Genomic DNA, 12225 nt, shown 5'->3' on the forward strand with positions numbered 1-12225 from the left:
TTGAAAATTTTCTGTGTGGTTTACAGCATTACACAATTATCTTTTATTCCTAATGCTACACTTTGGGTCTGTAGTGGCTCTCAAAGATCCATGCTGAAGATGAGGTTCCAGGTGTGAGTGGGAGGTGGTGGAGTCTTGAGGAGGTAGGGCTTAACGGGAGGTATTTGGGCTGCTGGGGACATGCCCCCCAGAAGCAGATTGAATCTCCCAGTATTCAGCACATGGAAGCAGGAAGATTTCAAGTTTGGGCCTATACTTTTGTCTCACAAAAGAAAAGGGATGGTGGGCTGTGGTCTGTTGCTTGCTGGTGATGTGGTGAGCAGAGTTGTCTGGTATGTGCTTCCCCTGTGATGTGCTGCCTTCCTGAAGGCCCCAAAGGAACAGGGCCAGTGGACTGCAGACTGAAACTGCTCAAATGGAGCCTGAGCCAACTTCTTTCTGCATCCATGGGGATAACTGTGAGGGCCCTCTCTCAGCTGTTAGATGATGCTTTTCCAAGCAAGCCACCTTTAGATTCTGGAATAAATCCATGTTGACCCAGATGTAACTCCCTTCTTTCCTTTCTTTCTTTCTTCCTTCCTTCCTTCCTTCCTTCCTTCCTCCCCCACACACCCCCATCTCCCTCTCCCTCCTTCCTTTTTTGAAACACCCATATCATTCATGTATCTGACGCTGGCCCTGAACTTGCTATGTAACCTTTGAAGACTGAACCTCCTGCCTCTACATCCCAAATGCTGGGATTATAGGCATATTTCACTAGGCCCAGTTTCTGGGGTGCTGGGATTGAACCTGGAGCTTCAGGAACGGCATGCAAGCAATCACCCCCCAAACTGAGCCACACTCCCAGCCCAGATGTGTCTTCTCTGCACATCTAGAACCTCTTTGCGAGTCAGGTTTCATTCCTCATCTGGAGTGCAGCTGATCTGCACATTTCTTAGTCTGTCCTTCTGTGGTTTTGGAATCAAGTTTACATGGGCTTCCCAGAGCACCAGAGGGAGCTGTCCCTTTCCCTATTTCTGGAAGAGTTCATAACATTTTAGAGTAATCACTTCCTTGAAAGCTTTGTAGGATTTTTTTCTTTCTTTTTTCTTTTTTTAATGGTTGTCTCCTTTTATTTTCTCTCTCTGTTTAAAAATTATTTATTTTTATGTGCATTGTGTTTTACCTGCATGTGTGTCTGTGTGAGGGTGCCAGATCCCCTGGAGCTGGAGTTACATGCTGCCTTGTGGGTGCTGAGAATTGAACCCAGGTCCTCAGGAAGAGCAGCCCATGCTCTTAATCACTGAGCCATCTCTCCACCCGGAAAGCTTCATAGGACTTTGTAATGGCATCTAGCCCTGGCCTTGTTCTCATGTGTTTTTATATACGTAAAATTCAACAAACATGCCCTGGACTACATGGACTTGAAATGTTAGGTGCATGAACATCTGGGCAATAAATCAACAGATAAACATGGCCAGAGCCTCCCAGGACAAGACAGGGGCCATCACTAGAGTGTAGGCACCTTTGAAGTGCCTGACATCACACCCACTCCCTGCTGCAGGAGGGAGCTAGTATCTTGGTTTCCATGGTATTCCCCAACTTGCTTTCCTTCAAAAATTTACCACTTAATTATTCGGTCCTTATAGTACAACTGTTTTTAATTTCAGGGAAATGGAATGACAGAGTCTGTGCTTTGTAATCTCAACATAAGATTGTGTTTATGCAGCAATGTGTTGTGTATGTTAAGTCCTGTGGACAGTAACTTATCTACTGATATGGACGGGGTTTTCCCCACTTGGTAATAACACTCTCTAGCTTACTCTTCTGGTATTTATTTCTTTATTTATTTTGGAGACAGAGTCTCATGTAGCCCAGGCTGGCCTTAAGCTTGTGGTAATCATCCTCCCAGGTGCTAGGATTACAGTCAGAACCAAGCAAGGTGTCTGGTGTCTGGCAAGATGTCATGAAGCCCAGGCTGGCCTCAATCTCTTTATGTAGCTGAGGATGATCCTACTTTTAACCCTGGTAACTTCACTTCTGAGTGCTAGGATTATAGGTGTGTACATCAATGTAGCCCTGGGAATGGATTCACTCACGGCTTCACTCATGTTAGCCTCTCCCAACAGAGCCACATCCTCAGCCCCAGGAACTGAGTTCTTTATTAAGCAAGAACCCTCAGCTGAGTATGGTGGCTCCCATTGTGATCCCAGCACTCTGGAGGCAGAGGCAGGATGACTGCCAGGAGAATCTGAGGCCAGCATAGGCTGCAGAGTACAACCCTGTCTCAAAATGGGGTGAGGGATGGGGCTTGAGAGATGGCTCAGTAATTAAGAGTGAGGACCCAAGTGTTAGGTTCTCAGCACGCAAATCAGACAGCTAACAACTACAACTCCAGTTCACGGATGGAGCACCTCTGGTTTCCACGCGCACAGACATAGACACACGCGCACATACACTTAAAGCAAGTATCTATTTTGCCATTTGCCACCTCTTTCCATTTTTTTTTTTTTTTTTTTGAGAGAAGTGTTTTTTTAATCACTCGGTTTGTCAATGGCCACGGGACTGTTCAGGTGTTTGGTTCCCACATGAGTCAGGAATGCCAGGAGCCTGCCCATTCCACCCATGCTTTCAGATCACTGCCCCCGGCTTGCTCATGTCAGGGTCCTACTGGCCTTCCCAGTTCTGCTGCTGAGTGGTGCTGCCTCTGCAGCCTCCTGTCTGACGTCTCCCTCACTGTCTTTGCAGTGGCTGCTCAGTTCATCTTTCAGGAGTTTGCTTGTTTGGGTTTTGGAGACAGGATTTCTCTGTGTAACATTCCTGACTGTCCTGAAACTCACTCTGTGGACCAGACTGGCCTCAAAGTCACAGGTATCTGTCTGCCTTTGCCTCCCAAGTGCTGGGATCCAAGGTGCGTACCACTACGGCCCAGCAAGACAGGTGTGGTTGTTTTGGTTTATTTCCATTTAAAAAAAATATTTTCTAGCCGGGCAGTGGTGGTGCATCCCTTTAATTCCTGTCACTCAGGAGACAGAGGCAGGAGGATCTCTGTAATTGAGGACAGCCTGGTCTACAAAACAAGTATCAGGCCATCCAAGGCTACTTAGTGAGACCCTGTCAAAAAAAAAAAAAAAAATAAAAAAGCAAACAAATTAAACAAAAATCCCACCCAAACCAAAACCCAAAACAAACAAAAAGCTGGATGTGGTGGTGCTCATCTGTATCCTAGGAGATGGGAGGAGGAGACAGGAGAATCAGCTAGAGGTGGGAGGCCAGCCAGTCTGGAGTAAGCTTCACAGTGGTAGAAATCAAAATGGAGATCCTCACCTCAACAAGGTGGGGTGAGAACTGACTCCTAGAAGCTGCCCTTTGACCTCCACATCTGCACTGTGGCACGCTCATACACACACAGAGGAATGCATGCACACTAAATAAATAAGTAAGCAATAACAAAAAAAGCAAATTTCCATTTTGATTCCCCCTCCGGCTTAGAAATTATCTGGAAGCGGGGCACGCACCTGTGACTCACACTCGTATGTTGAACTTGGGAGGATGAGGTCAAGGCTAACCTTGGCTACACAGAGTTCAAGAGCTGGGCTACAGGAGGCCCTGCCACCAAGCAAGCAAGCAAGCAAGCAAGCAAGCAAGCAAGCTACAAGGGAGCATGCATTCCAAATGAGCGGGGACAGCCAGCCGCATTTAACTGTCTGCAGTGAGAGGAGGAAACGCTATCTCCAAACTGGTCTCACTCGGGCTTTGACTGCACAGGTCCTCCCTCCGCTGCTGCAGGTGGGTTTCTTGCCTTTCAGCAGACTTGCTCTTTGGGGGCTTCCCAGGTGCCTGCCCTAAGTGTGGCTCTTTCCCTGTGGTCTGCTTCCCAGCCCCTTCTGCCATGAGGTAGAAGTACAGCTGGGAGCCCGCCCCCTCCCAGGCCCGTTCAGGTGGTCTGCCAAAGGCAGGTTCAGCACTGGTGTCCCGCAAAGCCCGACCTTAAGAGTGATCCATACAAAGCTATCACTCTGTAAGTCCAAACACCGAGTGACAGCAATGGTTCAGGGCCCACTGCTGGCTCTAAGGATAAGTGTTCTCCCTCCTGCCTGCTGTTTACCTCTCCACCGCAGGTTCTTTCCCAACCTTGTTTCTGTGCCTCCCATCCCCACCTCTCAGCAAGGGAAGGTGGCTTGAGCAATTCCCCGAGTTTCATTCACGTGAGCCCAGAAATGTGCTAATAATTGTATTTCATTGAAGAAGCCATGTTCTGCATGGCTGAGAGAAGGTCCTGGAAGTGGCTAGGCCAGCTGCTCAGTGTTCAATTCTCTGGATGAGGATTTTCCCCTAGAAGGAAACCAGGACTCAAAGAACTGGGACGTGAGCTCACACAAAGAGGAAAGCAGGCCAGGCCTTCAGTCACATCTGGACCGGGCTCCCTACCCTTTCCATCTGTCCCAAAGGCTGCTAGGGATGAGTCTGAGCCCTGTGACCACTAGGGTCCTTACCTGGTGCAAGGGGATGACGAGGAAGGCGCCCCCGCCCGCGCATTCAGTGACCACAGCGATGAAATGAGGGTTCACAGCACAGAAGTGGTTGTCATGGACGCTGCGTGTGATGGGCACCGAGTCGTAGCAGTTCTCTTTGCTGGCAGGCTTGCCGTAGACATGTCGGAACTTGGAGCTGCGGTACTGGGGGTGCCATGACATCTGCAGGGATGGAGGGACCAGTGGTGTGAGGCTCACTGCCTCATCATGGGACATACTTGACTACTTGACAGGCTCAGCTGGGGAAGTGGTCAGGTTTCACTGCTAATTCTTTTTGAGCTAAGGTCTCAGTATGAAGATCATGCTGTATAGGCCAGAATGGTCTTGAACTCGTGATTGTTTTGCCTTAACTTCTTGAATGCTAGGATTACAGGTTGTGCCTGGTGATCAATTCTACAAAGGCAGTGAGTGGTCTACTATGAAAGACAGCCAGGTGAACAGGCTATCGCTGTGGTTATGGAGGAGGCCGAGAGACATTATTATTGATTTGTTTCCTGATACATTAAAACTTTTCAGTTTTTTCGAGTATGAACCCCCAAAAGCAGAGGAACACAGAATATTTGCTATAGCCCCCACCCCCAACTCTTCTCACCAGACAATCCCTCCTGCCAACTTAGTTGTAATTCTCTGTGTAATTCTCTGCAGACAGCCAGTCGGCCCCCAGCTCCAACTTTGTCTCACTATGATAGACCTCTACCCTTGAGGTATCCATTTTCTCATCTAAAAAATGGGATGACACAGTCGGGCAGTGGTGGCACATGCCTTTAGTCCCAGCACCCGGGAAGCAGAGGCAGGCAGATCTCTGTGGAGTTCGAGACCAGCCTGTTCTACAACAGCTAGTTCCAGGACAGGCTCCAAAGCCACAGAGAGACCCTGTCTTGAAAAACCAAAAGAAAAAAACAAAAACAAAAACAAAAAGATGACACAAATATCTGTTTCATAGATTTGCGTCTCGCTTCTGGAAAGGGAGCTGCTGGCCTCCATGGACGAAACCACCCAGTGCAGAGCAATGTGACTGCCATACCCATCTGCCCCACCCCAGTCCTTATTTCTATTGTCAAGGTTTGTCCAGACCTTTGAAATGGGGGAGAGGTCACAGAGGTGGGGGTGGGTGGCATCTAGTAAGGTCGGGCCCTCTGTGCATAGCATGGGAGTGTCTGTATTGTGTAACCATGTGCGTGCACACCTGTGCATGAGCCCTGCATTCATCAGGGAGCTCCTGGGGCGCTGTCCCAGGTGTGTTTGGGACCTTCTGCTCAGGGACCCTGCCTTCACGTGTGGCTTTGATGACTCAGCAGTTCCCCTTTCACTTCCCCTTCTAGCAGTGTCTTGTCTGGACTGCAGGCAGGGCCGACCTCCCTCCACAGCAGTCACTGGGACAACTTCCACTCCACCCCGCTGCCATCCTGTGTGTGCCAAGTGGCTCGATGCCATGGGATCAGTCTGGGGACTGGAAATCACCCTGAGAAGGCTTTCGCTGACTCCAGGTGTAACACACACACACACACACACACACACACACACACGGAAGGGGGCTCTTTCCCAACATTTGCCTGTGGAATGAGGGAACCGGCTCATTCCCTACAACCCTTCTGAGAGCTGGGTGGGGAGTACTATCCCTATTTGAGGATGGGAAATGAGGGTGCATGGGAAGCCATGTGACCAAAATTGGACTGGTATGAGCAGCAACTGTGGGAAGTCAAAGGTGAGCCTCTTCCCATGACGTATGCATGCATACACACATGTGTGGTTGATGTTGCTGGTGAGGAATGTAGGGGGAAGCAACAGGTTTTCCTTCCCGCTCTCCTAGGCCCCCTCCTTCACCCAGCCCTGCAGGTAGCTGAGATGGAACCCAAGTTGGAAGGGGCACAAATCATCCAATAGAGTATTCCCTAGTGCCATTGTAGGCGGGCCCGTGGCGAGTACGATTTACCTGATTTGGCTTGAGGATAGGTGGGCTGAGCCGGAGTCTGCTATTGCCAGAGACATTCCACATCTGCTATCTCTTTTGTTTCTTCCTCTTAAAATTTGACCTTGTGGGCACAGAGGCCGCTCCCTGTAAGTGCTTTGTGGGAGGGGCTGAACAGCCACTTTTTATCATAGCCTGGTTATTAGAGGGAGATTAGAAGGGCAAGATAGGTGTGGTGACACCCGCCAAATCCCAGCATTCGGTCAAGGGTTTAAAGTCAGCTCCAGCTAAACAGTGAATCCAAGGCCAGCCTGAGGTACACAGCAAATTCAAAGCTACCCTGGGCTACTCAGCAAGATGCTGCCTCACAAAACCAAAGCAAACCAAATGACGTTATTTGAAAGTGATCTTCAAAGACCAAGAGTTAACAGAATAAGACCTGAATAGGGGTGCACCCCCACACAGACTAAAATCCTTGGCTTACCTAATAGAGTGCATCACGACCCTGATCTCAACCCTGATGACAAATCTCTCCATGGAGGTCAGAGACCAATTCTTGGTAGCTGGTTCTCTCTTTCCATCTTGTTGAGGCGGGTATCATTTCTACCATGAAGCCACAGTAGCCCCCAAGCTTCCAGCTGATTTTCCTATCTTTGCCTTCCATCCCAGAGGTACCCTAGAGCATCTGGCTTTTTACATGGGTTCCAACACTAACTCAAGCCATCAGGTCTTCACTGTAAGCTATTTTACCTGCAAAGTCATTTTGCCAAGTTTCTTTTTAACACACCCAGAATTCCTAGTGAGGACCCAATGTACACCAGATGAGACAGGGGCAGCTGGAAGCCAATCAGAGATTCCCCAGGTGGCCCTTTTGGGGTCAAGGCTATGCACCAACTTCTCTGCTTCCCCAGTCCTTTCATGGGGCGTCTTCTCACAGGGAAGACGAAACCACAGGTCCTGGCTCCTTCTGGTAAAGGTTTTCTCAACACAGAGTGCCTCAATCTGAGGCCAAGCCCTGACTGAAACCACAACTTCTTGTCACAAGGCATCTTTTAATTCTGCCTTCTCCAGCCAGCAATGATGTCAAGTGTCACAGAGACGATGGCAACTAGGACCTCCCCCCTCCTCCCAACCTCAAAGTAAGAAGAGACCTGGTGGTTCCTCAGGAAAGTGACTAACTGAACCTGTCTGCCGGGGACCATGAATGGCTCCCTGGACAAGCGGTTTTGTGCTATAACTAAGAAGCCAAAGTAGAGGATTTCAGGTTCAAAACCAACCTGGGAAATGTAGTAAGAGTCTGCTTCGAAATAAAAACATGACAAGAGGAGCTGGGCATGGTGGCTTGACATCCGGATCCTAGCACTGGGGAGGTGCGGGGACGATTGTCACAATTTTGAGGCTAGCCTGGACTACATAGTGAGATCCCATCTCAGGAAACAAACACAATGACGACAGGTTTGAGGGTATAGCTTAGAGGCAGGACACTTACCTATCATGTACAAGGCCCTGGGTTTAATGTCTAGGACTGGAAGAAAAACAACAAACAAAACCCCCAAACCTGAAGCTGTCCCACATAGACGGACAAGCTGGTCACGGTTAAGTTCCGGGGAGCCCTGACTCTGACAACTTGCCTGCGAAAGAAAAAGCCATGGAAATGAGCAAGCCCAGCATCCTGAACCAGAGATTAGAACATTCCAAAGCAGAAAGTTCCAGAAGGTTTGTAAAGAGAGGTGACTATGATTTCATTCAGTCACCAATCTCTACCCAGGGCTGGCTCAGGGCTTGCTTAGTGCCTAGGGCTTGAGGGCAAGGAAGGAATATCTGGGTCACTGCTCTTGGAGGTTACTGCTCTCCTAGGTCACTCCTTTCCTGGAAGTGCTAGGTGTGGGAAGAGAAATTATGGTGAATTCGAGGGCTGATGATAGGGTTGGCAGTGGCTGGTGACTCAGAACACTGGGATCAACTGAATCTCACCACTGGCTTGACATAGAGGCTCAAGTCTCTAATCCCAGTACTTGGGAGGATGAGGCAACAGGGACACAAGTTTAAGGCCTGCCTGGGCTACAGAATCACCTTCCCTCCAAAAAAGTAAAAAAATCAAAAAACAAAACAAAACAAAACAAAACAAAACCCAAAAAACATATCCCAGCACTCTGTCAGGTCCCCAGAAGACTTACAGAGGCTGGGACACAGTGGCTCAAGGCAGAGTCTCCAAACAGTGATATCACTGGAGGGCTTGCCAACACAGTATGTTCTTGGGCCCCACCCTCACAGAATCTGCCCAGGGTGCAGGGCAGAACCTACGGTCTATTAATTAGCCTCCCCCACCGCTCATGCTCTGGAGGCAAGTCTAAGGCCCAAAGCTGTAATGGAGTCCTGAAACCATGATCCATCTCAGCATCATAAGAGGTAAAAAAGCCGCCATCTTTATAAAGAGGCCTGGCCAAACATCGAACCCAATGCCAACTGAGTCAATGCTACTCTGCACAACACCAAGCTGGGCAAAGAGTGTTTACCAGGAAGCAACGGGCAAGCTCCAGCTAGGACACAGGAAATCCTGTGTGTTGAATTTTCATAGTTCTAACAACTTTAAATGAATCAAAGAGACGAAACAAAGGGATAAAACTATACAAAACATTTAGAAAGATTAAAGACCAAACTCGAGATGCTAGATTTGGTGATGACCAAAAGCAGTCAACATGAGAAAAACCAGACAAATTGAACTTAATGATTTAGCAAAAACTTAAAACTTTTATGTATCAAGAACACTATGGGGATGGTGGTGGTAAAAGGCAGCCTGAAGAATGGGGAGTACCAGAGAGGTGTATTTAGGAAAGGATTGACAAACAGAATCTTCCAAACCCAACAACAACAGGACAGAAAAGCTACCTGGCATATGGTTTTCCAAGACAGGGTTTCCTTGTGTAGTCCTGGCTGTCCTGTAACTAGCTACGTAGACAAGACTGGCCTTGAACTCACAGAGATTTGCCTGCCTCTGTCTCCGGAGTGCTGGGATTAAAGGGCTGACACGTTTTTCAATCGTTTAATTACATTCTATTCATGTATTTGGTACATGTAGGTATGCATGTGCGTGGAGGTCAGAGCCAACTGTGGAGTCTGTTTTCTCCTTCTACCATATGGGGCCCTGTCATTAAACTCAAGAACTCATATTGCCAGGTGTGGTGGCACCACTGCCTGGAGACCCCTGACAACAGTAAACGATGTCACTAGGTGTCTTTCGGGTTGACAGCAACACTGTGGTTGTCAGTCTGTCTCTTTAGAGATAAATGCTCAGTAGGCACAGATTAAATGATATGGCCTCCGGGGCTGACTTTGAAATAAACCAGGGACTGGAGACATGGGCTTTGCCTGGCATGCACAAAGCTCTGGGTTTCATTCTCAGCACCACATAAAATCTGCTGTGGGCAATTTGGCTGTAATCCAGTGCTCAGGAGATAAAGACAGGAGGGTCAGGAGTTCAAGATCATCCTTGGCTATATCCATAGTTGGGAGCCAGACTGGGGTATGTGAGACACTGTCTCAAAAAGAAAATAATAATGAAGAAAGAATTTAAAGGCTTCAGACTCAATCCCCAGCATCTACACAAATTACAATACAGCAACCCAGTAGGAGGTGTGTGTGTGTGTGTGTGTGTGTGTGTGTGGTGGGGAAGCCAGCAAAGGACCTCAAAGTAATCATTTGATTTTAACAGCCCCACCCAACAGTGGTTCTCAACTTTCCTGATGCTGAGACCCTTTGATACAGCTCCTCATGTTGTGGTGACCCCAACAATAAAATTATCTTCATCGCTACTTCATAAGTGTAATTTTGCTAGTGTTATAAATCATAATGTAAATATCCAATGTGCAGGATATCTGATATGCAGCCTCCCAAAGGACCACAACCCACGGGTGGGCTGAGAACCGATGGTTCCCCCTGAGTACCAAGGCCTGCAGGGAAGTGAAGTGTTGGGCTTGCCCATCAACACAGACTTTGGGATCCCTTCGTGGCATCAAACATCCTAAAGCAGGCACAAGCACCCTGCAGTCAGCGAATGGACACAGACACAGCTCAGTCCTCAGGTCCATCCGATGCTTCCCCTCCCCCTCCACCCTTCTGGTCTGGCACAGATGCCTCCCGCAGGCCCATAGGAAACACAGATTGAGGCTGGCGGCAGCCAAGAGAAAACCTTTCTTCCTGATGAGATTAGTCTTGAGGGAGAGCCTCCTCCTCCCCCACCGACTGCCCAGAGCCAGGGTTAGCTGGCAGAGCATCTTCAGAGATGACGCAGGGATCCTCTGCAAGTCCAGACCTCTGATTAAGACCCGGGTTCTGGTCATTATAATCTTGGGAAGGGATCTGTTTCTCCCACATATGCATTCCCTTAAGTCTGACCATGGGTCAGAGTCACCTTTATCCCCCAAAGGTTTCTGCTGGACTTGAGTGGTGAGCCCCTTGCTCCCACTTTCTGTTTTGTCTGCCCCACTCCAGAGCACTATGCCTTTTGGATGCCCCGTCTTGGCACACACTGCTTCTCTCTACAGTCTGAAATGAAAGCATGATGCTAGCCCCTGCCTCTTGCCCTCCTCTTGCTCCAGGTCCCGGCAGGACACTCCCTGTTCAGATCACCTCACTATATGAAGTACTCATCGTCATACTGGGGGTGGGGTAGCCAAAGCAGGGAGAGAGGTTTAAGACCTGTACTCTGCTGGTTTGCCTAGCATCCCCCACGCCCTGGCTGGCCCGAAACTCACTCTTTAGACCAGGCTGGCCTTAAACTCACAGAGATTCACCTGCCTCTGCCTTCACAGTGGAAAGCGCCATCATGTCCAGTTTAGCCAGGAGGATCAAAAGTTCAAGACCTTAGGCAGGAGAGATGGTTCAGGGGTTAAGGATATGTGTTCTCTTCAAGTGGGTCTGAGTTCTATTCCCAGTATCCACTTTGGTGGCTCACAACAGCCTGTAACTCTAGCTCCAAGAGTTCAGGCCTCTGTGGACACCTGCACCCACCGAGCACGCGCACACACACACACACACACACACACACAGAGAGAGAGAGAGAGAGAGAGAGAGAGAGAGAGAGAGAGAGAGAGATGAAAATAAAGCTTAAGGCAACCAACAGTCTTAGCCAGCTATGGCACTTATGAACCACCTCAATAGCTACCCTGGCACAATAACCCTGTGCAGTATTGGCACACACACCTTGGTGATAACCATTAGCTTTCTAATTGGATTTAAGACTGGCTTAACAAAAGAGATATTATACCTGGTGCTAGTGACTTAGCCAACTACTCAGAGTTAGTAAATCTACTGTTACTGGAGGAGCTCTACAACTACTAATTTACCAAACCAATATAATCTCTCTAATAACAATCTTTAAGTCCCATGGATAAGAGTACTCCATCTTTTATCAAGGAAACTTCTCTTTGTAACAGACTGAGACCACTACAGAAAACCACAGCCGATCAAAATGCAGAGTTATAGAGCTCTAATCTACAAAACACTCCTGCACCTAAGGCTCAGTTAACATTGTGGAAGAGAAGGCAGAAAGATTTTTCCCCATTTGGTTTTTCAAGATAGGGTTTCTCTGTGTAGCTTTGGAACCTGTCCCAGAACTCACTCTGTAGACCAGGCTGGCCTTGAACTCACAGAGATCCTCCTGCTTCTGCCTCCCAAGTGCTGGGATTAAAAGTGTGTGTCACCACCTCCTGGCTGCAGAAAGATATTTAAGAGCCAAAGGATCAGGGACTTTTCTCTAAGACCTTTGCTTTCCTAATAGCATCACAAAATACGCCCACAAAA

The 12225-nt window shown here is 48.4% G+C and overlaps 1 protein-coding gene across 2 annotated transcripts in view; it reads right to left on the bottom strand.

The window, feature by feature from the left end:
• Positions 1–12225, bottom strand: part of Coro2a (coronin 2A) — a 50212-nt gene that overhangs the window by 21088 nt on the left and 16899 nt on the right. The window contains exons 1-2 of one of the 2 annotated variants that reach the window (XM_051187736.1): positions 6448–6531; positions 4476–4676 (exon numbers count right to left, since the gene is read on the bottom strand). In XM_051187736.1, coding sequence (XP_051043693.1) covers positions 4476–4676; positions 6448–6510 — 264 coding nt within the window. In that variant the 5' untranslated portion in view covers positions 6511–6531. Of the gene's footprint in view, positions 1–4475; positions 4677–6447; positions 6532–12225 lie in introns of those variants that run through there. The other variant, XM_051187737.1, reaches the window with a different exon arrangement.

Source organism: Phodopus roborovskii, unplaced genomic scaffold (assembly GCF_943737965.1).
Source record: "Phodopus roborovskii unplaced genomic scaffold, PHOROB, whole genome shotgun sequence".
In the NCBI taxonomy this organism is placed as follows: domain Eukaryota; kingdom Metazoa; phylum Chordata; class Mammalia; order Rodentia; family Cricetidae; genus Phodopus; species Phodopus roborovskii.